This window comes from Aspergillus costaricaensis, assembly GCF_003184835.1.
Source record: "Aspergillus costaricaensis CBS 115574 unplaced genomic scaffold BO79scaffold_22, whole genome shotgun sequence".
In the NCBI taxonomy this organism is placed as follows: Eukaryota; Fungi; Ascomycota; class Eurotiomycetes; order Eurotiales; family Aspergillaceae; genus Aspergillus; species Aspergillus costaricensis.
Window position 1 is genome coordinate 207,982 of NW_020291822.1, and position 27,249 is coordinate 235,230.

Sequence of the window (27,249 nt, forward strand, 5' to 3'; positions counted from 1 at the left end):
AGAGATGGATTTCTGGCACTTGAAACGAAGGTGGGAAAATGGAAAACTGTATATAGGGTTCCTCGTAGCCCGATCGGAGAGCCTGTGACCCATAGCGGTACAGATCATGGCCATCATGAAGGCCCTTCTTTGGCTCTCCCTTCCCCTCGCCGTCTGGGCCACCCCAGTTCAACGGGATGTAGCTCCTACTGTCACTATTGCTCATCCTTCGGCCACCATCATTGGCAAGTCGGGCGATGTTGAGAGCTTCAACAATATCCCCTTCGCGCAGGCCCCCACGGGCTCGCTGCGTCTGAAGCCTCCACAGCCTTTGGAAACCTCCCTCGGAACTGTTCAGGCAACCGGTGCCTCGCAGTCTTGTCCGCAGATGTACTTCACCACGGATGAGAGCGAATTCCCGACCTCTGTCATTGGTCTCCTTGCGGATCTCCCGTTGGTACAGTCGGCTACCAATGCCCTCGAGGATTGTCTGAACATTGACATTCGGCGCCCAGCCGGGACCACTGCGGACGCGAAGCTGCCCGTGCTGGTCTGGATCTTTGGCGGAGGCTTTGAACTTGGTTCAAAGGCCATGTATGACGGTACAACGATGGTATCATCGTCGATAGACAAGAACATGCCTATCGTGTTTGTAGCGATGAACTATCGCGTAGGGGGGTTCGGGTTTTTGCCCGGAAAGGAGATTCTGGAGGACGGGTCCGCCAACTTAGGTCTACTTGACCAACGCCTTGCCCTGCAGTGGGTGGCCGACAACATCGAGGCCTTTGGTGGAGACCCGGACAAGGTGACAATCTGGGGAGAATCAGCAGGGGCTATTTCTGTCTTTGATCAGATGATCTTGTACGACGGAAACATCACTTACAAGGACAAGCCCTTGTTCCGGGGAGCCATCATGGACTCCGGTAGTGTTGTTCCCGCAGACCCCGTCGACGGGGTCAAGGGACAGCAAGTATATGATGCCGTTGTGGACTCTGCCGGCTGTTCCTCTTCCAACGACACCCTGGCTTGTCTGCGTGAGCTAGACTACACCGACTTCCTCAATGCGGCAAACTCCGTGCCGGGGATCTTAGGTTATCATTCGGTGGCGCTATCATATGTGCCTCGACCAGACGGGACGGCATTGTCGGCGTCACCAGACGTTTTGGGCAAAGCAGGGAAGTATGCGCGGGTCCCATTCATCGTGGGCGACCAAGAGGATGAGGGGACCTTGTTCGCCTTGTTTCAGTCCAATATTACGACGATCGACGAGGTAGTCGACTATCTGGGCTCCTACTTCTTCTATGACGCTAGCCAGGAGCAGCTTGAAGAATTAGTGGCCCTGTACCCAGACACCACCACATATGGGTCTCCCTTCAGGACGGGCACGGCCAACAACTGGTATCCGCAATTTAAGCGATTGGCCGCCATTCTCGGCGACTTGGTCTTCACCATTACGCGGCGGGCATTCCTCTCATACGCAGAGGAGCTCTCCCCTGACCTCCCGAAATGGTCGTACCTGGCGACCTATGACTATGGCACGCCAATTCTGGGGACCTTCCATGGAAGTGACCTGCTGCAGGTGTTCTATGGGATCAAGCCGAACTATGCAGCGAGTTCCAGCCACACGTATTATCTGAGTTTTGTGTATACGCTGGATCCGAACTCCAATCGGGGGGAGTACATGGAGTGGCCCCAGTGGAAGGAATCACGACAGTTGATGAATTTCGGAGCGAACAGCGCCAGTCTCCTTACGGATGATTTCCGCAACGGGACATATGAGTTCATCCTGCAGAATACCGCGGCGTTCCACATCTGATGCCATTGGCGGAGGGGTCCGGAGGGTCAGGGACCTAGCCTTATGAGAGTAATGATGGAAGTGTCTGGCCTCGGCAAAGGGATATATAGGGTCATAATAAGTAGTACTAGTTATATTAATGGAAGGGTATAGAATACCACGCGATGGACCTTGGGACCTGCATTATAGCTTCCCGTTAGGTATAATTACCATTGTTATAGCAGCCAATCAAGCCACCACGCTCGACCGGGGACGGCGAATCCCCGGGAATTGAAATAAATTGCAATTCAGGTCAATGAGGCCAGCGATTGGACACATCTCCAAGGCACAGGGCCATTCTGCAGTGCCGGTGGATTCAGTGCAATTTCCCCCGGGCCGGCCCGACACCGCGATAGGCTGGTTCTCCCACGCCACCGGAGATTCGTCGTTCTGGGGCCTCGTCCGTTCACAAGCTGAAGAGCTGAAGTGGCGAGATTGTCTCTGCAGGAATTCCAAGCTAGATGCTAAGCGAAGTTGCATTGCAATATGTGTTGAGTGTTGATGCATGTGCTTCTTCCTTCAGCTTCCCCCCTCGTGCAGAGATGTTGGTTTTGGCTATAAATTGAAGTGGTCAGTCAGGGGTCAGTGAGGGGTTGAAAGTAGTAGCTTCCTCCCCCTCAGACGCGACAACTGAGTGACTGAGCTTCATCCTCAACATCGTTACTCCCCCGCCGCAATGTCGTTCCGATCTCTTCTCGCCCTGAGCGGCCTTGTCTGCTCGGGGTTGGCAAGTGTTATTTCCAAGCGCGCGACCTTGGATTCGTGGTTGAGCAACGAAGCGACCGTGGCTCGTACTGCGATCCTGAATAACATCGGGGCGGACGGTGCTTGGGTGTCGGGCGCGGACTCTGGCATTGTCGTTGCCAGTCCCAGCACGGATAACCCGGACTGTATGTTTTGAGCTCGGATTAGGAATGTGTTCTTGGTTGATTGATGCTGACTGGCGTGTTTTTTTTTTATGATTGTAGACTTCTACACTTGGACTCGCGACTCTGGTCTCGTCATCAAGACCCTCGTCGATCTCTTCCGCAATGGAGATACTGATCTTCTTTCCACCATTGAGAACTACATCTCCTCTCAGGCAATTGTTCAGGGTATCAGTAACCCCTCTGGTGATCTGTCCAGCGGTGGTCTTGGTGAGCCCAAGTTCAATGTCGATGAGACTGCCTACACCGGGTCTTGGGGACGGCCGCAGCGTGATGGTCCTGCCCTGAGAGCAACTGCTATGATCGGCTTCGGGCAGTGGCTGCTTGTATGTTCTCCACCCCCTTGCATCTGACCTGCAACATATGTAGCTGACTGGTCAGGACAATGGCTACACCAGCGCTGCAACGGAGATTGTTTGGCCCCTCGTTAGGAACGACCTGTCGTATGTGGCTCAGTACTGGAACCAGACGGGATATGGTGTGTTTGATTGATCGCTGTTCAAGGGTGTTTGTGCATCGGAGCTAACTCGCGGTCGCAGATCTCTGGGAAGAAGTTAATGGCTCGTCTTTCTTCACTATTGCTGTGCAGCACCGCGCCCTCGTCGAAGGTAGTGCCTTCGCGACGGCCGTCGGCTCGTCCTGCTCCTGGTGTGATTCGCAGGCACCTCAGATTCTCTGCTACCTGCAGTCCTTCTGGACCGGCGAATACATCCTGGCCAACTTTGATAGCAGCCGTTCCGGCAAGGACACCAACACCCTCCTGGGAAGCATCCACACCTTTGATCCTGAGGCTGGGTGCGACGACTCCACCTTCCAGCCCTGCTCCCCGCGTGCGCTCGCCAACCATAAGGAGGTTGTAGACTCTTTCCGCTCGATCTATACTCTCAACGATGGTCTCAGTGACAGTGAGGCGGTTGCCGTCGGTCGGTACCCCGAGGATAGCTACTACAACGGCAACCCGTGGTTCCTGTGCACCTTGGCTGCCGCGGAGCAGCTGTACGATGCTCTGTACCAGTGGGACAAGCAGGGGTCGTTGGAGATCACAGACGTGTCACTTGACTTCTTCCAGTCTCTGTACAGTGATGCTGCCACGGGCACGTACTCTTCGTCCAGCTCGACCTATAGCAGCATCGTGGATGCCGTAAAGACTTTCGCTGATGGTTTCGTTTCTATTGTGGTAAGTCTACGCTAGACGAGCGCTTATATTTACAGAGGGTGCATACTAACATAGAATAGGAAACTCACGCCGCTAGCAATGGCTCTCTGTCCGAGCAATACGACAAGTCTGATGGCGACGAGCTTTCTGCTCGCGACCTGACCTGGTCTTACGCTGCTCTGCTGACTGCCAACAACCGTCGTAACTCTGTCGTGCCCCCGTCTTGGGGCGAGACCTCTGCCAGCAGCGTGCCCGGCACCTGTGCGGCTACCTCTGCCTCTGGTACCTACAGCAGTGTAACTGTCACCTCGTGGCCGAGCATCGTGGCTACTGGTGGCACCACTACGACGGCTACCACCACTGGATCCGGCAGCGTGACCTCGACCAGCAAGACCACCACAACTGCTAGTAAGACCAGCACCACTACGTCCTCGACCTCCTGCACCACTCCCACCGCCGTAGCTGTGACTTTTGATCTGACGGCCACCACCACCTACGGCGAGAACATTTACCTGGTCGGGTCGATCTCTCAGCTCGGTGACTGGGACACCAGCGACGGCATAGCTCTGAGCGCTGACAAGTACACTTCCAGCAACCCGCTCTGGTATGTAACTGTGACTCTGCCGGCTGGTGAGTCGTTTGAGTACAAGTTCATCCGCATTGAGAGCGATGACTCCGTGGAGTGGGAGAGTGATCCGAACCGGGAGTACACGGTTCCTCAGGCGTGCGGAGAGTCGACCGCGACGGTGACTGACACCTGGCGGTAGACAATCTATACCTATTGATATGATATGAAGGATGAGCATGAGGGTAATTGGTTATATAATCATGTATTTAGTGGATGTGCATAAGAGCAACGAAATGGAAGCCTGATCATGTGATTGCATTGCGACCGACGGAATTGAGGAGATGCGGAGATACGGACAGTGCCAAAGCCATTGTCTTCACGTAAGGGACCAGACAGTCCCTGATTAACTCTTGCACATAACATCAGGCAATTGACATGACCGTCTTCTCTTTTCGCTCTACTGATATCACTGTCCCTCAAAGCATAACCATGAGCTCATCTTAGATCCAAGCACGTAATTCCATAGCCGAGGTCCACAGTGGAGCAACAGCAGCACCCATCATTGCTTTTCCCCCAGGGGCCTCTCAGCGACTAAACCTGGAGTATGTCTCAACCAGCCAATGAATCGTCTTCGCTTCAATGTCCTTGACACTTCCAAGACCAAGAGGGTCCCCATCCATCAATGCCAATTCAAAATATAGCCGAGATGCATGGTGGAGTCCAAAGTAGACAGTATTGCCGGAATGACGGGGCCAGTTGGCCCGGAGGTCATTGGCCGGCTGTGATGCCATCTGCCACTAAATCCGATCATTGATCCACCGCCCACGAGGCGCGTCTTTGCTTTTGCGCTGCGTCCAGGTTCACACACACTCTCTCGAGTCTCTGCAGGTCCAGTCCAGCTGCTGACTGACTAGTTTATTCTACCTACTGGTCTGATCGGCTCCATCAGAGCTATGGCGTTATCCCGTGCCGTTGGTGCGCCATCGCTATCTTGATCGCGAGCTCGAACTCACTTCTTGTTTTAATAGTTGTTCTCGGTGACTGAGTGTCGGTCAGTGACAGACAACACCATCGTTGCAGGGGGTATATTCATTCAGGAATTGGATTGTTGCTCCCGCCATGATGTTCTTACCGGCCTTGTTGGCCCTGTTCGTCGGATGCGACGCCCTCGCTGTGCAGCAGCAGGTACTGCTGGATGATGAGCCGTCGGTCTCCCCGCGCAAGCCTAACTTCCTGTTCATTCTTACGGATGATCAGGACCTGCGGATGAATAGTCCGGCATATATGCCGTATACGCAGGCGAAAATCAAGGACAAGGGTACTGAGTTCTTGAATCATTTTGTTACTACTGCTCTGTGCTGCCCGTCGCGCGTGAGTCTTTGGACGGGAAGACAGGCTCATAATACTAATGTGACGGATGTGAATCCGCCGTATGGTATGCATACCTCTCCAATTGGTCGTGATTCTTCGGCATAGGAATGCTAATGCAGCATAGGCGGATATCCCAAATTCGTCGCCCAAGGCTTCAACGAAAACTTCCTCCCCGTTTGGCTGCAGTCCGCCGGTTACAATACCTTCTACACGGGGAAACTGTTCAACTCGCACAGCGTCGCTACCTATAACGCACCGTTCGTGAACGGCTTCAATGGCTCTGATTTCCTTCTTGACCCCCACACCTATTCCTACTGGAACGCGACGTACCAGCGAAACCGTGAGCCTCCGCGGAGCTACGAAGGACAATACACGACGGATGTGATGCGGGAGAAGGCATCGAGGTTGTTGGCAGATGCGCTGGAAAGTGACGCGCCGTTCTTCCTGACGGTCGCGCCGATCGCGCCGCACACGAACATCGATGTGGAAGGACTGAGTGGTTCTGGGGGTCCGAAGATGACGGAACCCCTGCCTGCACCGAGACATGCGCATTTGTTTGCCGATGCGAAGGTGCCGCGGACGCCTAACTTCAATCCGGACAAGGTATGTGATATTCTGGTCCTATGGCGGGGATGGCCGCTGACAAGAGTAGGACTCCGGTGCGGGGTGGATCCAAACCATGGAACTCCAGAACCAGACCGTCATCGACTACGAAGACCATCTTTATCGCCAGCGTCTACGCGCCTTGCAAGCCGTTGATGAGATGGTGGATGCGCTGATTACGCAGCTGGAAGAAAGCGGGCAGATCGACAATACCTACATCATCTACAGTGCTGATAACGGCTACCACATTGGCCATCATCGTCTGCCTCCGGGCAAGACAACCGGCTATGAGGAGGACATTCGAGTCCCGTTCTACATTCGCGGCCCTGGCATTCCGGAAGGAAAGACCGTTGACCGCGTAACCACGCACATTGATATCGCCCCCACACTGTTCGAGCTGGCCGGGGTTCCTTTGCGAGAGGACTTTGACGGGACTCCGATGCCCGTGTCAACTAGCAAGAAGACCGAGTCGATCTTGCACGAGCATGTCACGGTCGAATTTTGGGGCCATGCCGTGCTAGAGGGCGAGTACGGTTCTATCGGTGAGTACCCCTGTCTTAACTGTAGTTTCTGTCGCGGAAACACGGCTGACGTAACCAGGACCCGGAGGCTCATCCATCATGGGAAACAACACCTACAAATCCGCGAGAATTCTCTCGGAAGAATATAACCTATACTACTCCGTCTGGTGTGACGGCGACCACGAGCTGTACGATCTCTCGGTAAGTATTATTCCTTTCACTATCTTTATCGGAGATAACCTAACAACCCCAGACGGACCCCTACCAGATGAACAACATCTACGCCCAACAAGACTCTATCAACCTCCTAAACAGACCTCTTTCCAGCGTGATCGATCGGATTGATGCCCTCCTTCTCGTCTTGAAATCCTGCAAGGGTAACACCTGCATCCAGCCGTGGCGGGTTCTCCATCCTGATGGGTCTGTGGAGAGTCTCAAAGATGCACTGCAGGTGAAGTATGATTCCTTTTACACGAATCAGCCCAAGGTGTCGTATTCTGTGTGTGAACCTGGGTATATCATTGCGGCTGAAGGCCCGCAGGTGGGATTACAGTATAGAGATGGATTGAGTTGGGAGGCGTGGACTTGATGATACGACGGAGTATAGATATGAGTTATGAGCGTTATTGTTATGTGTATATATATAAATGGGTTATTTGTACATCATGATGAAAATCACAAGAGTCATGAAAAAGAATGCATGACATGGGGCGAGTGTAGATCACGATAGTCAGTCATACATAGTAGGGTAGACGAAGTGGGCGGACGGATACACAAGTAGCCAAGAATAGCACTAGAAATCAGATAACAACCGATCACACCATAGATAGATAGATAATAATACCATGAAACCAGGGAAGTTTAAATAGCCGAGAAACAAAGAGAGAACCAGACACAAAGAAAGAACACATGGAACAAGAAAAGGCACACCCGGTAGATAAACCCTGGGACGGACCCGAGCGAGTTCGTTCCTTATCCATAGAATCCATAGAACAATCCCACGGGTAACGACAACCAACAACGGGATCAATGAAAACAGGTAGAAATGACACCATCGGATCCTTCAGCCTAAGTGAGTTTAAATGGTATATCGCTTAAAGGATAAAAAGGCAATTAGAATAGTTAGAAATTGATATGTGAGTCTAGCACGCGCGGCCATCGATCCAAACTAACCCTGACATCAAAGCCAGCGGCGATTGCGCCATCAAGCCCCCGTCTCACTTCATAGTGGAATTGCGGGTCATTGACTGTTCTGTCTAGAGACACACACACTCACCCACACTCACGCTATGCTGTCTGTGCCCAGACCGTGGACTTGGGCTCTTCTGCCGAGCCTGGGATTTTTTGAAATATAAGTAGATTGGATGTAGGCACCGTAGCTTTTCTAAATTTTCTTGTGACTGACTCGGAAATTTTTATACGTTGTGTCGTTGAGTGGGTAAAAAGGAATATACTTTTTTTTTTCTGTGTTTGCTTTTCTTTTTCTTATTACTGATTGTCTTGGACGTCCCTTGCATACGGTCGGTGATTACTTGACTCAGGGTGTTGGCTTATCTCACTGAAGTGTTGCTCAACCTCTGTCTTGTGTTGTCGTTGTCGTGATGGTGGGGAAACAGTTCGAGTTTGAGGACCCGAAGGATGGTGTTGTGCCTCCTTTTGAGGAAAAGAAGGTCGTCGATGAGGTCTATACCGATAATGATGTTGCGTCGGAGGAAATCGTGAAGGATTGGGATGATAAGGAGGAGGGCAAGCTGCGGAGGAAGTGAGTCGTCCTGGTCGTTCATTCACTGCCATATAGGTATAAGCATATACTGACTGGTATATAGGATCGATATCATCCTCATCCCTATCCTTGCTCTCGCTTTCTTCGGCCTCCAGATCGATCGCGGAAATATCAGCGCTGCTCTTACCTCTACTATCACCGACGACTTAGGCGTCACCACGAACCAAATCAATATCGGAACACAGTTGCTTTCGGCTGGTATTGTCATCACGGAGATCCCATCGAATATTATACTTCAGCGCATCGGTCCCCAGGTCTGGTTGTCGACACAGCTGGTCGCTTGGGGTTTGGTTGGCACGTTTCAGGCTTTCGTGCAGTCGTACCCGGCGTTTCTGGCCACGAGGTTGTTGTTGGGGCTGTTGGAGGGAGGGTTCATTCCTGGTTTGTCTGGTCGCCCTGTTCGGTCGGTGGTGGTAGGGCTAACGATGGGTTTGGTATAGGTGCCCTGTACTATCTCTCGACATGGTATAAGCGTCCTGAGACCAGTTTCCGGACGACTTTGTTCTTTTATGGGCAGATGTTTGCGGGTGCAACGTCGAGTCTGATCTCGGCTGGTTTGTTGAAGCTGGATGGAAAGTGTGGGCTTGCTGGGTGGAGGTGGATCTTCCTGGGTAAGTGTCCCTATACTTCGGCATGAGTAAATGAGGAGAGTTAACAGTGTGTAGTTGAGGGCCTGATTACCATCTTCGCTGCTATTCTGTTCATCATGTTCATTCCCAAGAGGGCAGGTGATGGAAGTCCTCTCATCAGCATGGGTCGCTGGAGCTACTTCTCCCCTCGTGAGAAGCGCATCATCATCGACCGTGTTCTGCTGGACGACCCTCTAAAGACACGAGAACATATCAAGATCACTGGCCGGGATATTTGGAAGACGGTCACACAACCCACGACGCTTCAACATATGTTCATCACATTGGTGGCCATGTCCGGCTTCCAGGGTCTGAACACTTACACTCCCAGCATGATCAAGTCCTTCGGATTCAGTGCCGTCCGAGCAAATGCACTGGCATCAGTACCAGTGTATGCTAGTATTGTCTGGACGACGATTCTGGCTTATTCCTCGTAAGTGACACGGATCCTGTGGTGGGGGAAGTTGGATGCTGACTGCTGCAGGGACAAAATCGGGCATCGGGGGCCTTTCGTCCTCCTCTGTATCACGTGGAATGTCATTTCGTATGCGTGTCTACGCACCAGTCCTACAGATGCATCAAGCTGGCACAAGTATGCGGTCATTGCTATTGCTAATGTAGCCTACTGTAGTATGCAGTATGTACCCTTGGTCTCCCTCAGGTACCCCGTTGAATGCTTATATGCTAATGTGGATAGTGTTCTCAACGTTGGATGGCTTTCCTTCTATTGCAAAACACCACAAGAGCGGAGTATATCCATGGCGTACGTGTTACACTTACCCTAATTAATTCCATAAAGGTAATACTTGCTAATGCGGTGGCAAAAATAGGTTGATCGTCATGTCCGCCAACCTGTCGGGTATCTCTGGAGCCCAGATCTTTCGATCCTCGGACGCCCCCCTTTACATCCACGGCCTCACGGCCATCTGTGCGTTGGCAGCCGCGTCATGGGTCCAGACCGTGGTCTTGAACCTACAGTATCTCTTCCGGAGGAAGAAGACGCAGGCTGGAACCGTCTAAGATGCTCATCTGGGGTGATGCCGGACCATGTATCCCTGGATTTAATGATGCTACGAGATAGAAACACTTAATGATAGGCTCTTCTCTTCACACTAGATGCTCCACCTCCTCCACCCATTTCTTTTCTTCGGTCCTTTCCTTTTGTCTGGGAGGCAAAGTAGTAATTGAACCCTGTCTCCCTCCCCCCGGGAGCCGTGGCCTGCGTCATCAGCTGGCCAGTTCCGTCGAAAAGCCCTGAATTTGCCTCCTGTAACGTGACTTAGCGTCCTCCTGGAAAGCTATATAATCTTCCTGCTCCCTGCTGGAAGCTTTTCCCTTTTTCACTCACTCTCATGCATCTGCCCTCCTGATCATCACCCCCGGGAGGGGGTTAGTGATCACTTATATATTCAGCTCAACTATGTCTCTACATTTTCGAAGACAACAAACTTCTGTTGAACCTCAAACATGACCAGGAACTTATCGATGGGTCACTTATCCTGGATCAAGATCAAGTATCTAGGCGAAGTGTACGATGGCTAACGATCCGGGTTTGCCGGCAGCCGCCCGTTGCATCGATGATTTCTTTGGGTCCGTGACCTTTTGTCCTCCTCTCTTATTTTAGTCTTTCTTATATTATTATACTGCACGTTCCTTTATATGTCACATGTGCATCTCTGTGCTTGTGGTGTGTGGTGATGGCGGCGGGTAGTGGTCGTGAGGGTTTCCACATAAAGTCAAAATTGCCCTCGCTACTACCGCAACACTATCATTTGTGACCACTTCTCACTTCTTCTCCTACTGAATGGTGTTTGCATCTCACTCATGCATGATGGATGTTGTTATATCACTTCACTTCTTCATAAGTTCTACTATGTCTTGTGTGTGGTATCGGGTTACTTGCCACTGATGTTATTCTTGGTTCTTCGGCTCCTGCATCATCACAGACAACCCTCCTTCATTGTCTCTGTGTCACAAGTCCGACACAATGTCATGCTTGATATATGCTTTGCATATATGAACGAGGATTCTACATCACGATCCCATCATTCATTTTGCGGACTATCTTGTGCGATATGTGTTCTACATATATTGCTACTACTCACCTCTCTCTACTGTTGCCTTCTACGCACATACAAGTATCGCTGTTCATATCCTATATACCCTTCCTGAGCCCTGAAATCACCTGATAGTTTGATGAGGACACACTCATCAAAATGCTGCGGTCATCTTCCCGCCATGGTGATTACTTTCTCCATTTACGCTCCTTGACTGTGCCTTGGGTTTGGAGCAGTTGACTTCTGGCAATAATACGCTTGCTCTTCTACGAGCGGGTCCCGAGTGTTGGCGGGCTCCAAGTAGCCATGAGTGCGGTTAGCGACATGCTTGACCCTGCCTCCCATGGTGAGCTCATCCTTCAGCAATTATAGCTAAAGATTCCCACATACCAGCTTGGTCTTGCTGGCTGTGGTTGATCAGGCTACCCGACTATCGCTATAAACTCTCGAAACCCCAATCGTTCTTTCATCAATGGATGAAGAATGACCTTGGGGCTCTCTCTATATATGGACCCCCGCACCAAAATCGCTCCGTTGCTTCTGTCAAACGCAAAGTCCAACCGTGTCTCAACAAAATCATGAACCACATACTGGGCGCTAAATACCGCCGTCCATATTGGTTGGCCTGGTGCTGTTAAATAACGTCATCACACCCCGCCATCTGGCAACTATATGGTCCAGCGCTTCCAAACTCTCTGGGGCTCTGGCAAAGAACAAGGGGCGCAGAGTCTCCTTCAGCGCAATATACAAAGCTCACATTCTTTGTATGACCGTTAAGAACATCCGGAGCTTTTCAAGTTCAACAGTCCTTTTTCAAGCCTCCCTGATGTTCAAACGCCAAAACTCACTCAATTATTTTATGAAAAACAAAGTCACTCTGTGCAGTCACTCAGCACAGACATCTGCCCGCCCGCCATTCCTTGGCCTTCGGTTATTGGCAGGTAACCTATTATATATTGTGTTCTGGAAAAGCAGAGTGCTGCGAATACAATCTTTCTACGCAATTAGTCATATACAGCAACGGCCAAAGGCGATTGGAGATCTCACGTATCGATTCACTGCAGTGGGCTGATCGTCATGACAACTCGAATACTCTGGCTCCAGCTAAGGGAACGCCTTGCAGCAGTCCATGCCCGTGCAGCAGTCTCGTCAAGGCAACAGATGGTCAGTGGTCAGATTACAAAAGGCCGAATGAGAATGAGCAGAATTCGGAAGGGTCTCTGAATCTGCAACGATGTGACCCCCGATATATACGACTTTGCATGCACGGGCACTGTCGGGTCTTCAGCTAGAGAAGATCCCGAAAATGATCCCCTGAGCTTACCAGTGCTTCAAATTTTACGTCGCGCCACCTCTTTTAACCAGTGCGCGTCTTATCAGGAGTAAACTCTGACCAGATTGAGGCAGTGTTCCTAGATAACAAGACAATCGCGAACATATTTGTTGCTGCCGTCGATCGTGATGCTAGCTGGGTAGATTGCTAGGAGACAGGTATAGGACTGCTTGCTCTCGAGAGCTGGAGTGCTACCGAAGTATGCGAGTTCTTTGGGACAACAGTACACGCGATCTTGACCAGTCCGCATTCTCTTACAAAGCCCACTAGCATGATCGAGGCGGGTTGCACTTGTCACTACACACTACGTCCGGGACAAATCAACATCACAGGCATACACCAAGCCGTCTAAGCATACAAGGTTTAGCAACATAGCAGCTCTTGTGATCATATCAGTTCATCGTTGGTGTCTCTGTCAACTATAAGAGACGATTCAGCAAGGTCACCACGCGCCCGATGAAAGGCGCTGGCCGCAATAACTTGGGTTTACTATATATCTATCACTTCGAAGATATAGATCCCAACTAACAGTTTGTCCGGCGATGGAGAATTACACCGACTCACTTCTTAGCCAGACCGAGCTCCTACTCATGTCCGCCTGGTATGCCTGAGAATTCAATGCCCTCTTTGACCCTGAAGAGTTTCTATTCTGCCTCACCGCAATGTCTGAAGGGTATATTACCATTGAATGGCACCCCCAGGCAGCAACGTTCAAGTATAACCGCTTCAATACCCTGAAGCAATCGCGTATCTTCAGGGTGCGGTCTCCTCGACTCTCATTTAGTAGGCCTCTTTGCTGTGTCATTCCAAGAATCGGCTACTACTTGTGCTGTGTCTTCTGCTCCGTTGCATAATGCGCCTTACCGTACGCGAAATGCGAAACAAAAGCATCCTTTCAAGCTCCCATACTACAGGTGATTGTTGCTCGCATGACACCAATGCAATAAGCAGGTATACATGACCCCCCAACATCGTGGAGATCAGTCTTCAGTTTGGGCAAAACTGTAGCAACCTGCCTTGTCTGAGCGGTCTGAATGATGCCATTCGCTGCAACATCAGCTTGTAACGATGTTGGTATTAGTTGCAATGTACTACCTATAGGAGGCTGGGCAACCAACTATTCTCGGTGCCGAGAACACCTTCGAAACTTTCCTAAGAAAAGTAACCTGGCAGTTCGATGTTGCCGAATAAGATGAAGCCAAACAAGTTGTTCACCCGCCAGTTCTAGTGGGCTAATTCAGCGTCCCATCCTTCCAATCTGTGGCGGCGAATACACAGCTACGGCTAGGACCCATTCGTATATACATGTCGGTCTTCTGCAATGGACCGGCAGTTTACCTCATGTCACGACTTTCGACATCCGATCACATGTCACGCAGTACAACATCTTCCTGGCACTGTATCGTCGACTTCCTCTGCAGAACGGAGAGCACAAGCTTTTTGACACCTTCAATCGCGACGCCAAATACACAGATGAGCGTTTGGACTCTCCCAAGCCAGTGTTGAATGTTATAGTGGCTACTGCTGGTCCCTCTTTCACAGCTTTCATGTCACTCTGCTAGCGCCATGGCGTTTATGATAAGTCGCTCCTGCAATCGAATCGTCCAGCAAAGATGATTCCATGAACCTACAGCTAGCTTCTGCATCAAAGGAGCAGTACTGTATCTCGACCAGTCCCCTTGCATCTCTCAACGAGTCTGGCATGTACGGCGTCTATCGGATTCGCACGTGTAACTGGGAGCAGCTGCAGAAACCTCTTATATATATATATAAATAAAGTTGGAGCCAGGTGACATCCGGCAGCGCATCCAAGCCGCCAAAGACGCCCGCCTTCCCTTTATCGTTGCCGTGGAGCGCGGTTCAGGCAACCAGAGAGAGAATATCTTTGGCTTTGCCACTGCTAAAGACTACACCGGCTCGGAAACCAGTGGAAGATACACTGCTGAGTTGGAGTCATTCGTTATTCCAGAGCAACAGCGCAAAGGCATCGGAAATTGTCTTATGGACAAGCTCTTGAAGGTATGTGATGGGTTTGACTTCCTATGTCACATCGCGGTGTTCGGGGGTTGCAATATCAGAGTGGTGGCAACGAGAAATTGTATAGTTCGTTCTGACGGATGAACAACAGCAGGATGGGGAAGAAAGGGATCACGGACATTGTGATGAGGACGTCGGTGTCTGTTGCTAGCGGCCTCAAGGTGTCCCTCATTCTTATGGCATGGGTAGTATGCCTCCGGAATATTTGGAGCTTCCTATCGCGAAGAAACGCAAGCAGTCCCAAAGCTGGTGCTATACCCGTTTCTGTCACGCCAATTTCCAAGGCGCAGGCAGGAAAATTAGCCGATGCACGGATGACCGGTGCAGCCTTGGGTGTGGCTTTCAAGTGTAGTGTCCTTGAAGGCCAGCATCATTACCAAGGGTTTGCGACACAAACGTCTTGGACAAGCACGTCGCAGAGATACGCGTCTCATCGGCCAAAGATGATCGAATACGGAGTAGCGATCATGTATATCAGAGCAGCTAAACTTTCATTATCGACTTCACGGTTTAATCGAATGATATCTATGAACGGTGGGGGGCAGTATGGTAACATTATCGTGCCTAGTGATTACACGTTGTTTAAGTACCACTGGCCGGTAACACTGGCTGATGTTGAAGAGCCCATTGAGAATCCGCTGGAGTTTTCTTTGGAGAGCTTCCGCAATTGCTTCGTTGAGGACGAATAAATGAAGTGGAAGGCTTTATTACAAGCTTGAATGATTGCGCATAGGGTTACCTGTGGCGGATTTCAGGGGCCGGAGAGCAGTCTATGGCGCTCTGTTAGCGAGGAATCAAGCCCAGTTCTATCTTTGTGCGGGCGAACCTTCAGTCAAATTCAAGAGCCGCATCTTATACGATATAGCGCAGATACATCATCCCCTGCGATCATGTCAGCTTCAACTTATCTTGGTAATGAAATGCCACCGGCTGCAATGCACAGCCCCCCTTTATGTGGGCTTTAACTGGTCTGCGCCACTGGATCTCTCTTACACCAGGGTTTATGTTTACGAGGAGGCATTACTATGGCGACCGCAATCTCCAAGCCGACCTCGCATACCCCTAAGATGAAGCGACCGCCCTCGCCTTTCGTCCAGACATGATATCTACCACACTGGTATCAGTGGGTACAGTCTGGGAGGACGTCGCGAGTTTGCTCGACTGATCTTTACATTTACCTACATTCCCGAAGAACGTCAGTCAAAGAGTTGGGTCCGAGATTGGTTGGCGAAGAACACCTTCGAGTTGCAGGGACGTTTGTGCGGAGTCCGCGCAAAGAATGAGAGACTGTAAGTGCTTTTCCTGCTTCACTAGGATGATCAAAGCATTCGAACTGACTGACAACGATTCTAGTCTCGGCGTTGCGTACTTTATCAAAAACAACATTTTCGCTCTCCCATACCGGTAGTTTGTTCCGGACTATCTTGCATGGAGTATCTGACCCCCAAGCTTCAGAAAAACTGAATTTCACGAACAGCGAAACATGAGAAGCTCCAAGCAAGTATTTTCTGTCTCTCTCTTTCTTGACAGACCTCTGCTACAGCAAGGGGCTATCTGGTTGACTGAAAGACGGCACCGGGACTATTGGAGATCGGAGTAGTAGTCCGTTCCTTATTTTCTCATGTGATTTTATTTTCGAAGTCAACGGAGTCAAGTCCCAGCAGTCCCCACCTTCGTCTTCCCCCTCTTTTGCGAAACCTCTGGCGGGTTCGAATCAATCAGCTTCCGTTTATGGTCGACTGTGAAGCAGCAGAGGAGTATACGGTGCTCTTGTAGTGGGCCAATTGGTCCAATTTTATGTTGGTGTTCGTGATGGCTCTGCAGAAGTCAGTCACTGCAGTTTCGAACAGAGCCCTGTACATCTTCTTACTACTTCTTCCGATATAGTATATTCTCAGTTTTTTTTGCTTCGATATATTCCGATCCCGGTTTTGTCATGTTTGCCTTTCTGGTTATCGGGGATATTATATAAGACCAAAGCCAAGGATAAGACCAATGAAGCAGACAATGAAGCAGACAATGAAGCAATCCATGGTTCAGTACGAGGAAGCCATATTGCGGCAATGTGGTCGATTCTAGGAATTTTAGCGTACCAAAGAATGAAACACATCTTCAACCTTACAATTTCGTAAATTCAGACTCGTTACCGATATAAAACGCAGTAAAAGCCTTGCACCCGAATCCATCCATCATGCGTAGCCTGATGGTCAAGAGGAAGCTGCTAATATGCTTGCGCCAATAGCCTTAAGTAATATTGGATACCGCATCTTCCAGGTCGTAATGATGATGTCTCCCTCCTACCAAGACGAGCTAAGCTGTAAGAGGAAGATAGCTTACACTGATTATAGAAAACGACCAATCTCCCCAAAAGTGTGCTAATGTAATCACTGTCGTTAACATTACTACTCTTTACAGATATATGTAGCCAGGTCCAGTAATCCACAGATATTGAATAGTATATTATGCAGCTACCTTTTTCTAAATATTCATCTTTTTGATATCTCCAATAATAGTATATATAACACAGGAACACACATTGGAATAGTCCAAAGCTGCATTCAAAGAATTACCAAAAAGCTAAAGTCGATACACCTGTCCCGTGCATACTGAATCCAGGTTGTACCAGGTTCGAGATCCAATGACCAGAACGTCTTGAGGAAAGAAAGAACGCGGCTCCGATCAAGGTTTCCACTCAATCTGATCACGTTCATCATGGCCGTCTCGACAGTGTTCTGCATCTGTGGGTTGCCTCTAGATTCTGTGCCTGTGATGAAGAGTGGCCATACCAAGTCCTGCGTGACGGCGGCGCTGCATGATAGGGGTAGCACGTGCTCGAGAAGCACATCGAGCGAAGATTGTATGCATTCATCCGGGGATACGCTGTCGGAAAAGACACGGTGGGTGTAGATAAGCGTAGCATGATAGAACATGTCCACTAGGCATTCGAAATCCTGTCGTGCTTGATCTGATTTGAACTTGATTGTTTGGCTCATTTGCATCATTCGAGCTTTGGCGATTTCTATGTCTAGTAGTGTGGATTCGATCGGGACGGGGTGTGAGATGGGCTGCGTAGTATATGTTTGTCGCTCGGCACGGGTGACGCTGTGCATGATTCGGATGAAGTCACTAAATATTGTGACGTTGTCATGTGTTGGGAAGTCATCTTGTAGCTGGTCGATTGGATCGAATGTTGTTAATCCGATGTAGACTGATGTGTAGTAGTACTCGTAGAATAGAAATACGTCGGCGATGTTTGTATATAGTGCACTACTGGCGGATTGTAGGTTCCACTGGATGATTTCCCGGGCGCATTGTATGTGTATTCGCCATTGGGCAGCCGGTGCTGTTAGTAGTTCAAGGTTGTAGAGAAGGAGAGCAGAAGCGAGGATATGTCTCGCCTGATCTTTGCTTTGAACCGCGGTCGGATCCTGAAGTAGGTGTCCCATGTCCCTTGATAACCAATTCAGGGCCACGTTCTGGTTGTGACGGGAGATGGCTTGGAGTGACTGTGCCCAATGATGGTCTGCTGGATACTTGGCGGCAAGGTCCTTCGAGGCGAGAGCAAGCACTGAATATCGTACGGTTGATGAGTCGTGTGACAGAGGTAATACTAAGCTTCTCCAAGGATTGTGAAGGTCATCCACCCACGCTAGTCTTGTAGCGACGCCTCGATCGAAGTGATCGAGTAACTGGGCAGTAAGACTGTCGAAGGGCAAGCCGGGCCAACGGGCCGGCAGTTGGAGGTCCACATTGGGCACGGCGATGCCTGCACGGGGATGAAAAGTCTTCTGTGATATCTGGGAGTCCCTTCGGACCGGTATTTCCTGTCCTGTCAATTTACCTCTGCTTGCGACACCTTGGCCCCATCGTAGATTGATCCCATATCCAGGACACCGAAGTTTCCGTGAAGCACACTTTCGACAATGGGGGAGCGTTCTATCACAGGAGATCCGACGGGTTCTGCAGACTTGGCAGTCTAGCAGGTTAAGAAGTTAACTCGAGAGTCTACCTCGGTAGTTGACTGGGGTAAATTACCTTTAGCTGGGACTTCTGAAGGCGTCCGATCGGAGGTCATGTGTATTGGGAAGCGCAATAGAGTGACTTCGATAGATCGTCCAGCCAAGTTCTTAGTGTATATTCTCCACTGGAAACCATGCTGCGAATTTGATGACGATGCTCACAGACTTGGGGTTAGGGTGAGCGGAGTGAATGGCTAACAACCATCAAGCAGGGCTTCATCTGCGGATGCACATGATGATGAGTTGGATGTATAGCAGAGTTTGAACATCGGCGAAGCGAAAAAGGCAAGCAGTGTTGCCACATTGCTTTGTCGTCACAATGTGTGGTTCGAATCCCAGACCGGCCAGTCTAAACCCATAAAGGAAGCCAAGATGTGAGATTAGACTTTTAGTGGGGTCAGATCACCCGTGACGAGGGCCCAGTTGCTACCAGTTTGGATAACAGCGCAATCGATGATTTTAAATTCTCTTGATTGCCATGTAGTGGACACCTTGTTGATCCTTCTCGGTAGACGTGTCTATCTTGAAGCTCTTGCAAAATATCATGGTACAAAAGATTCAGTGACCTTCTCTCCGGGAGGGTCAGTGATCCCGGTGTGGTCACTATTTCCACGCACCGAACTAGACCCGTCCCCGCATTATGGATGTGGAATAATGGAGTCATGAACTTATCATGTCTGTTAGGTACCAAGGATGCTTCTGCTGAGGCTTCTAGTTTCATCAATGGAATACTCTATTATACACTGACCCTGCTGATCTACTACCAACAGAAAAAGAATGTATAGTACACTGACAGACTTATACGACATGAAGCTCCTTCAGATCCATTGTCTCATCCTCCGATTTTTTCGAATACGACTTCTGCAGCAATGTCTTCAAAAATGGTGTATAATCAAACACCAAGTCTCTCAGCTTCGCCAACGGCCAAGGCAAGTTATGGAACACATAACTCAAAAACCTAGCAAACTCCATGTGATGATTGACATAGTCCACACGCTGTCGTTCGAACAACTCAAAGCCCGCGTTGACAGCCCTCAAATCCCGTAGATCAACTCCGTCGAGCGCCTTGGCAAGATAGTAACCATCCTCGATGGCCATGCCCATTCGGTACGCCGCATATGGCGAAACAGGGTGCACCGCATCTCCCACACCCACAATCCTTCCTGAAGACCACTTCTTCATCGATGGCCGATTGTAGATGTCCCACCGATATACTTGCGTATTGAAATCAGTGGCCTCCACCAGTTGCCGCATGGGATCCGACCAGCCCTGTAGAATATTCTCTATGTGGGCCTTGGGATCCTCAGGAAGCGGCTTTCCTTCCCACCCCGGCTCGACAACCCACCACTCGAATCCCGGCTTGCCGTCATGCAACATAGGAAAGAAACTCGCTTGGTGTTGCCAGTCGTGCGAGATGACACCGGTGTTGGCAGGAATCCCGGGGATGTGATCACACCACGCGAGCCAAAGCCGGATGCCTGTGCGGAATAGCTGTGGGTCACCAAATGCCTGACGCGAAACGGCGGACCGAATACCCTCTCCTGCGATTAGGATATCGGCATTTATTGGTTTGATGTTGCTATCCTTGAACTTGACTTCCACCTCACCTTCGACTTCCTCGTATCCCGTCACTTCGTGACTGCAGAAAATGACGCCCTCGGGAACAAGATCGAGCATTTTCTGGAAAGCGGATGATCGCAAGACACCATATTGCCAACCCTTGATGCCCATCCGTCTTTTCGACTTCTTCATTGAAGGGAAGCACGGCCCGTTCCTTGCCCCATTTGTTGTTGAAGTATGTCGACGTATAGGATCCGAAGTTCTCGAGGCTGATTCCGTAAGAGCGTAGAATCGCAAGCACGGGGATAGAGAAGAGAACCGCGCCTCCGATAGCACGGCATTCGGTTTGTCGCTCAAATACCCGCACGTCGTAGCCACGCTTGATGAATGCCAGCGCGGTGGATATAGCACCGGGTCCACCGCCTGCTATAGCGACTCGTTTGCCGGGGCGCCAGGTGGACATATCGACGGTTCGAGAACCAAAGAAGAAGAAGAAGACAAGCCCAACGAGTGAAGAAAGAAAGAAAGAAAGAAAGAAAACGAGAGTAGTGGAAATGAAACTAGTAGTATGGTATTTAGCAATAACACACCTGGCGATCGAATATAGAAAAAATGATTGTATATTATTCATAGTTACTCAGCGGAAAGCGGAATGTCCAAGGCTACTTTATATTCCGCAGGGTCTTCATTTTTACCCGGCACAACAGCTTCCCAAACTCCGAAAGGATTACGCTTGCTCTGCTAGCCCAACATGTGTGGCAAATATAGTCGTTCCTTTACCTTCTAGGGTATTGATGGGGAAGATTCGGGTCTGGCGAGGGATATCTTTGTACAAGATTGTTCAAGTGATTATCTCCGGGGTTTATCTACATAGGGGGATCTCCGAGGTGTGCTGATAGGCACTAGTTATAAAACGATCGGTGGCTCTGGTAGTTACTATTAGTGGACACGTGGGGCTATGTATTGATTGTAACATACTACTACTAATTTTCGTAACGTATAATGCTTATGGAAAGGCAGGAAATCATCTCTGCATGATATAGAACATACTATGTAGTGTTTGTGGGGTCGACACATTGCGTTTGTCTGTATTCCACATCAGGAAGGAAGGGCTCAAGGGGGTATACATCATCAATTCCGTAATATGGTAGCTGAATAAAAATAAATCTCCCAGAAACAGAGACTACTACGATTGACAATCCCAAAGAAAGGTTGTTCGACAAAGCCAACATCAAAGAACTCGGGAGCATCCATCCGTCTTTGTGTCACCCTCGCAAAAGACCGCAACAAAGAAATCTTCTCGATTATTCAAAAATAGTCTTCCCGCACTCGCAGCTCCAGAACTTCCTGTTACTCCTCAGACAAAGACACTATAAAAGGGTACTTGAACGGTGCATCCATATCCCCCATCGCCCATCCACGGCCTCTTCTGCTATTGACGAAACATGACATCTCATCATATTCCTAATCAAGGCCGAGTCGCTGAAGCGCGGAATTACGACCCTTGGCACCTTCACGAACCATCCAGTCAGTGGATAGATTTCTGCCATACAAACGGGATCCCCTGGTGCGGCGTGACTTCTCCGGACGACGAGTTTCCCTATCAAGAGGATTTTGATACCCAGATCACCAATCAATGGGCCGCGAGCGCTCAGCATGAAAAGCGTAGGAAGGGTCTGATATACCTACCCCCTACTGACCTGCTATGATCAAGCGCTAACGCGATGTCAATAACCTAACCAGGCTACGAATCCAGAGTCAAAATTTGCAACTCCACCATCCCCCGAGTCAAAGAGCCCAACAACCCCATCTCCATCCGACTCTACTATCCCATAGCCTTCTTTGGGCAACGAGGCACTGCGGATCCACTCCCCTTATACATCCACTTTCGCGGGGGCGGATTCCTCTGCGGAGATCTGGACACCGAGGACGCCATCTGCGCAGGAATGGTGAGTAGCCTGACGCCTACCTGCCCCATCATTGTCATTAGCATCGATTACCGAAGTACCGTGGAAGAGCCCTTTCCAGCCATGTATCATGATGCGTGGGAGGCATTCGAGTTCATCCAGGGACGAATTAGAGGTTACGGCGGGGATCCGAAACGCGTCATACTCGGCGGGGAGGACTCTGGCGCTGCGCTGGCACTGTGGGTTGCCATGTTCGCGAAGAAGACGGAGGTAGTGCCCAAGACGCAAAGGCTCAACATTGTAGGGTTGAACTTGACAACGCCGTGGTTTCCACATATGGACGTGGAGAAGGCCGCACAGACCGAGTTTTCCAGGTATCAGTGTTGGAACGCGCCGTTTCTGCCGATGGCTGTCCACCACATGTATAGAGACATGCTCGAAATGGAGGAGTCGAATTTGTCGCATTTCACTGTGGGGGAATGCTCGGATTTTTCGGGTTTGCCGCGGACTTGCATGCTGGTTGCGGGACAGAGCTTGTTGAGGGATCAGGCGTTGAGACTTGCGCATTGCATGGAACAAGCTGGGTAGGGCTTTGTTTTTCTTACTTTCTTCATCTACGGGGGCTGCACTGACGGTCTACTAGTGTTCGGGTATCCATCGAAATATTCTCCGGAATACCTCATGAGTTTCGTCGCATCTATGTCTTACCGCAGGCTGAGCTTGCGAATACTATGGTCGAGGATAATATTAGGTGGATTCTGAGAATGCCAGGGCGTTTGTATACCGACCAAAATAGTCACAAATTGTGATACCCTGGATAATTTCTTTTGATTGATATGTGGACTACCGGGATGGCCTTTGCGTTGTGTGTTTATGAAACGGCCGTTGCACCAATTGTATGATACAACTAGCTTCATTAGCTAGAACATGCCTTCTCGCTTATAAGCGCAAATTCCTTCTGCTCCCTATCGTACCAAACCCCATGTTTCCTCCATTCCTCATTGTCCGAGTACCGATCCAGATACCAGGTGATATTACCCCCGGAGAATTCTGCATCCACGAATCCACATCCCAAGTACCCAAATCTATTTCCACTCCAATATTCAATTTCGTAGTCGCTCAGAGTAGGTGTATTCAGTGCTTCGAAGAACGCCAATCGAGAACCAGGCCAGATAGTAATCGGGCCATCAACCCTTCCCTGCTTGAACCAGCTAGAACAAGGATCGGACCAACACGTTCGTGGGAAGTATGTCCGAGCGTGCTCGACGAAATCTTGCACTGCAGATTCCTTAGGACTGAGTCGCCGGATATGCTCTCTCCGCATACGCTGGACGATCTGGATGAAGTGGTTCGTCACGTGGGAAATGATGGGGAGAATGGACCCATGTGCCGCAGGCGTAAAGGGACCTCCGTACATGAAGTAGTTCGGGAAGCCGTCGATGCTGACTGTCAAGTAACTGGTCGGAGCATCTTTCCATTTATCGGCCAGGTTGACACCGTCTAACCCGATTATTGGGTATCGGGGTCGGAACGATGTGTCGAATCCGGTAGCGCAGATGATGACGTCTACTTCATGTTCAGTTCCTGTTGCGGAGTCGATGAAACCTTTCGGTGTGATCGATTGGATCCGTTCTGTGAAGACGGTTGTCTTGTCGGACGCGAGCGCTTCTAGGTAGCCTGTGCCGGGTGTTGGGCGTCGACAGCCTACGTTGAAGGTCTTGGGGATTAGGGCGTCCTTCACGTAGGGTTTTGGTGCGAGCTTGTCGGACATGCTTTTGTAGGAGGACTGTTGTAGGGTTAGTATCTGGGGTTGATAGGTTTGTAAAAGCACGTACAGCGTTCGCTTCGTCCGACTCAGCGGTATTGCGGAGCGTGAGCTTGGCGCGTTGGTTGAGCTCATGCTCTACTGATTTGTGGTACCGGTGGTACATTTCGGGGTCTTTGTTGAAGTCGCTCTTCTGCTCCGGGGTATCTGCATTGCATTAGAGTTTATCTTCTGTGGCAGGGAATGCAACGTACAGTCAAAGTTGCGACCGTCCTTCCCGGCGTAGCGTTGCGCAAATGCAGCTGTGATCCAGATTGGGGTTCGCACCCAGGTGTAGAGGTGTGAGACATCGTTGAGGATTGAGGGAACGACTTGGACACCTGAACTACCGGATCCTATCACTGCTACACGCTTGTCCTTCAGATCCAGCCCCTCGGGGTAGGCTGCTGTGTGGCACAGGGTTCCTTGGAAAGAGTGCAGCCCCGGAGTGTCAGGCCATTTCCAGGAACTGCTCTGAGGTCAGGAGAATGAATGCCAGGGGGGAAGGGAGATAAGACGCACTTGAGGAATCCAGCTCCGTTTATCAAGACATCGCATTCATCCTCCCACTCCTTCACGCACGGCGTATCTTGTTGCAGCTTGACCACCCATTTACTCTTTTCCTCGTTCCAAATTGCCGATACCACGCGGGTGTTTAGCGTGATATACTTCATCATGTCTTCTTCGACAACGATCTGCTTCAGATACTCCCAAATCTCCTTTGCACTCGAATAGAAACTCGACCAGTTCGGATTTGGACGCCACGGGAACGAATAGGCAATGCTAGGCACATCGCACGCACATCCTGGGTACCGATTCTCATACCAAGTACCCCCGATATCTGCGTTCTTCTCGTAGCACACGATCTCCACACCTAGTCCAGCTAGTGCCGATGGGGCATAATGGAGAAAGTCGATCCCCGATGCTCCCGCTCCCATCATGATTATCTTGAACGGTTTCCCCAGTGGAGGCTCGTTGATCAGATGACTGTAAACCGCATAGCCCCGGTCGGATGGTTTGTTGAGTTCTGCATGTTGGACGGGTCTATTTACTGAGGCCGGATGAGGCCCTGGGGTATTACTCCCAAGGCGACTATCCCCGGGTAGACCATATTTCTCGAACACTGGATTGGTTTGCACGGTCTGATCAATGGAGCCCATGTTTGTGGGGTGAGTTACAGAATACTCGATGCTTGAATCAATTGAGTTAGAGGTGGAGACAGTGAGCCAAACTTAGCTGGAGGACGTAGTGCGGGCGCACCGACGATCCAATATATAACCTGCCATGATCTGGCATTCAGCTATCACTATCCCTGTCACTCAGTAAGGCCTATCATGAGGGAAAATGACCGAGGTCTGGACTGTCGCGATAGGGTGCATTAGACCGTTCCTTGCTGTGTGTACTTGGTGGTTATCAGTGGACTGGAACCAAGCGTGGGGAGGGGCAAGTGAGGGGGTGGATGGCACAATTTTGGACCAAGTGGGTGGATGGATACGCGTGAGCCAATACGCGTTACACACTGGCTATCCTCGGTGAAACCACCCATCCTTTGCATATATAGAGCGCACAAACCAGAGACGGTCGCAAATCCATCGCCTGCATATGCACGCTGGAGACATCTGTTACTTCATTGTTCAGACCATCCGAGGCCAACCGCGAAATGCTCGAATTTCCAAAGTCCGACCGTACCGTTCGGGTGCGAATGGTCGACACCACCACTTTAATGACTGTCAACACCGGGTTCCTCATACAGCCAGTGCAGCCGGGCCATGAAATTCTGAACCTCACCGATGTTGCTTTTCTTATAGAACATGAGGCATCAAACCAGAAGGTCATGTTCGACCTCGGCACGCGAAAGGACTACTGGAACCTCCCTCCAGTGGTTCGTCAGCCTTTTGATCAAGCCATGAAAGCGGCGAGAGTAGACAAGGATGTCACTGAGATACTTTGTGAGAAGGGCATCGAATTGCGCGACATTGGTAAGAATTCCTGTTTATATCCATACATGTTCTCCTCACAAGTGCTGACGGTTTAGGTTCTGTAATATGGTCTCACTACCACTGGGATCATATAGGAAACGTCGCTCTGTTTCCCCCAACCACCTCCTTGGTTGTAGGCCCGGGTTTCAAATCCCATCCTCATTTACTGCCTGGCTTCCCGGACGATGCTGAGTCTCCAGTGTCAGCGGATGCATTCGCTGGGAGAGACGTGGTTGAGCCTGACTTTGCAGACGGATTAACGATCGGAGGGTTTCGTGCACAAGATTTCTTTGGAGATGGTTCATTCTATTTGCTGGGTAAGTCAATCGATTTTCCCTGTGAGAAGTTGGAGCTGCTTACTGTATAACTAGACACACCTGGGCACTGCGTCGGTCACTTATGCGGTCTTGCCCGAACAACTGCTGACACCTTCGTCTTTCTTGGGGGTGACATCTGCCACTTCCCGGGCGTCATAAGACCGAACGCCAGGCTTCCATTCCCAGACAACATCCCCTCAGAGGCTTTGGACAAAGATCCTTTCTTTCCAAGTCCATGTCCCTGCAGCATTTTCACAAACAGCCACCCGATAGCCAAAGCTGACCCAAGACAAGAGCCCTTCTATGAAGTTTCCGGTTACGAAGGAAGTGCCTTTTTCGACGCGGAGGTTGCGCAGAAGTCTGTCACTAAACTCTTGGACTTTGAGGCATCCGAGAATGTTTTGATATGTATAGCCCATGATTCTGATCTGCTATTGCATCTTCCCACGTTCAATGACTCGCCGACCTCTGACCTCAATCCTTGGAAGGAGAAGGGCTGGAAGGAGAAGCTGCGCTGGGGATGGGTCAATGAGCTGCCTCGTGCTGGTCGTCCGGGCAGGAAGCCACTTGTTGAGGGGTACTGGCGCGATGGTAAGATATGGGAGGAAGCAGTACAGACGCTTCGGCGCACGTCAGAGACGTAGACGTTCGATTCCCTGCGGGGGGATCATACATATGAAAATCCCCTTTAAAGCACCAAGGATCTCCATTCTAGGTTCCGTAAGAGAAGGATGATTGAAGTGAGAGCGAAATTGTTTCCACCATACTACAGTACCTCTTCCAAGTTTTAGAGCCGAACCAATCATATCACGTTTCTCACATAGCTCTGGCAGGCGGCGATAAGCACATTAAACATGGATTACTAT

At 50.2% G+C, this 27,249-nt stretch overlaps 10 protein-coding genes across 10 annotated transcripts; 7 read left to right on the top strand and 3 right to left on the bottom strand.

The window, feature by feature from the left end:
• Positions 1-115: 115 nt before the first annotated feature.
• Positions 116-1,827, top strand: BO79DRAFT_238709 (extracellular lipase; the record flags this gene model as incomplete). Its single annotated transcript, XM_025684839.1, has 1 exon — positions 116-1,827. One exon carries the CDS (start codon positions 116-118, stop codon positions 1,793-1,795), a length of 1,680 nt encoding a protein of 559 aa, XP_025537934.1. The 3' UTR covers positions 1,796-1,827.
• Positions 1,828-2,326: 499 nt separating this feature from the next.
• Positions 2,327-4,952, top strand: BO79DRAFT_246406 (putative glucan 1,4-alpha-glucosidase). Its single transcript, XM_025685563.1, has 5 exons — positions 2,327-2,703; positions 2,782-3,065; positions 3,121-3,217; positions 3,279-3,916; positions 3,976-4,952. The coding sequence occupies exons 1-5, from the start codon at positions 2,490-2,492 to the stop codon at positions 4,660-4,662; spliced, it is 1,920 nt and encodes a 639-aa protein (XP_025537935.1). The 5' UTR covers positions 2,327-2,489; the 3' UTR covers positions 4,663-4,952.
• Positions 4,953-5,582: 630 nt separating this feature from the next.
• On the top strand, positions 5,583-7,579 carry BO79DRAFT_288611 (sulfatase family protein; the record flags this gene model as incomplete). Its single annotated transcript, XM_025688704.1, has 5 exons — positions 5,583-5,898; positions 5,959-6,437; positions 6,487-6,979; positions 7,038-7,159; positions 7,212-7,579. The coding sequence occupies 5 exons, from the start codon at positions 5,583-5,585 to the stop codon at positions 7,545-7,547; spliced, it is 1,746 nt and encodes a 581-aa protein (XP_025537936.1). The 3' UTR covers positions 7,548-7,579.
• Positions 7,580-8,559: 980 nt separating this feature from the next.
• Positions 8,560-10,390, top strand: BO79DRAFT_151472 (vitamin H transporter; the record flags this gene model as incomplete). Its single annotated transcript, XM_025678646.1, has 7 exons — positions 8,560-8,720; positions 8,785-9,122; positions 9,182-9,352; positions 9,407-9,803; positions 9,855-10,007; positions 10,068-10,133; positions 10,201-10,390. The coding sequence occupies 7 exons, from the start codon at positions 8,560-8,562 to the stop codon at positions 10,388-10,390; spliced, it is 1,476 nt and encodes a 491-aa protein (XP_025537937.1).
• A 2,912-nt stretch (positions 10,391-13,302) lies between these two features.
• Positions 13,303-15,486, top strand: BO79DRAFT_256599 (GNAT family N-acetyltransferase; the record flags this gene model as incomplete). The annotated part of the gene is made up of 5 exons (XM_025686200.1): positions 13,303-13,361; positions 13,989-14,309; positions 14,369-14,490; positions 14,550-14,817; positions 14,889-15,486. The coding sequence occupies 5 exons, from the start codon at positions 13,303-13,305 to the stop codon at positions 15,484-15,486; spliced, it is 1,368 nt and encodes a 455-aa protein (XP_025537938.1).
• A 1,869-nt stretch (positions 15,487-17,355) lies between these two features.
• Positions 17,356-19,065, bottom strand: BO79DRAFT_246408 (Zn(II)2Cys6 transcription factor; the record flags this gene model as incomplete). The annotated part of the gene is made up of 2 exons (XM_025685564.1): positions 18,833-19,065; positions 17,356-18,773 (listed from the first exon to the last, which is right to left on the bottom strand). The coding sequence occupies exons 1-2, from the start codon at positions 18,870-18,872 to the stop codon at positions 17,356-17,358; spliced, it is 1,458 nt and encodes a 485-aa protein (XP_025537939.1). The 5' UTR covers positions 18,873-19,065.
• A 549-nt stretch (positions 19,066-19,614) lies between these two features.
• Positions 19,615-20,839, bottom strand: BO79DRAFT_229886 (FAD-dependent oxidoreductase; the record flags this gene model as incomplete). The annotated part of the gene is made up of 2 exons (XM_025684064.1): positions 19,615-20,551; positions 20,622-20,839. The coding sequence occupies 2 exons, from the start codon at positions 20,837-20,839 to the stop codon at positions 19,615-19,617; spliced, it is 1,155 nt and encodes a 384-aa protein (XP_025537940.1).
• Positions 20,840-21,821: 982 nt separating this feature from the next.
• On the top strand, positions 21,822-23,092 carry BO79DRAFT_151543 (alpha/beta-hydrolase; the record flags this gene model as incomplete). The annotated part of the gene is made up of 3 exons (XM_025678650.1): positions 21,822-22,041; positions 22,120-22,867; positions 22,927-23,092. 3 exons carry the CDS (start codon positions 21,822-21,824, stop codon positions 23,090-23,092), a joined length of 1,134 nt encoding a protein of 377 aa, XP_025537941.1.
• A 107-nt stretch (positions 23,093-23,199) lies between these two features.
• On the bottom strand, positions 23,200-25,436 carry BO79DRAFT_197760 (flavin-containing monooxygenase; the record flags this gene model as incomplete). Its single annotated transcript, XM_025681293.1, has 4 exons — positions 24,610-25,436; positions 24,303-24,556; positions 24,119-24,255; positions 23,200-24,069 (listed from the first exon to the last, which is right to left on the bottom strand). Exons 1-4 carry the CDS (start codon positions 25,245-25,247, stop codon positions 23,200-23,202), a joined length of 1,899 nt encoding a protein of 632 aa, XP_025537942.1. The 5' UTR covers positions 25,248-25,436.
• Positions 25,437-25,712: 276 nt separating this feature from the next.
• BO79DRAFT_288614 (MBL fold metallo-hydrolase) lies at positions 25,713-27,179 on the top strand. Its single transcript, XM_025688705.1, has 3 exons — positions 25,713-26,066; positions 26,123-26,383; positions 26,438-27,179. The coding sequence occupies exons 1-3, from the start codon at positions 25,748-25,750 to the stop codon at positions 27,025-27,027; spliced, it is 1,170 nt and encodes a 389-aa protein (XP_025537943.1). The 5' UTR covers positions 25,713-25,747; the 3' UTR covers positions 27,028-27,179.
• The last annotated feature ends 70 nt before the right edge of the window (positions 27,180-27,249 follow it).

Coding starts and splice junctions, on each gene's coding strand:
- BO79DRAFT_246406 (XM_025685563.1), top strand. CDS start 2,490: ATGTCGTTCCGATCTCTTCTCGCCCTGAGCGGCCTTGTCTGCTCGGGG. Junction 3,066..3,120: donor GCTTCGGGCAGTGGCTGCTT/GTATGTTCTCCA, acceptor CTGACTGGTCAG/GACAATGGCTACACCAGCGC. Junction 3,917..3,975: donor ATGGTTTCGTTTCTATTGTG/GTAAGTCTACGC, acceptor AACATAGAATAG/GAAACTCACGCCGCTAGCAA.
- BO79DRAFT_288614 (XM_025688705.1), top strand. CDS start 25,748: ATGCTCGAATTTCCAAAGTCCGACCGTACCGTTCGGGTGCGAATGGTC. Junction 26,067..26,122: donor CATCGAATTGCGCGACATTG/GTAAGAATTCCT, acceptor CTGACGGTTTAG/GTTCTGTAATATGGTCTCAC. Junction 26,384..26,437: donor TGGTTCATTCTATTTGCTGG/GTAAGTCAATCG, acceptor CTGTATAACTAG/ACACACCTGGGCACTGCGTC.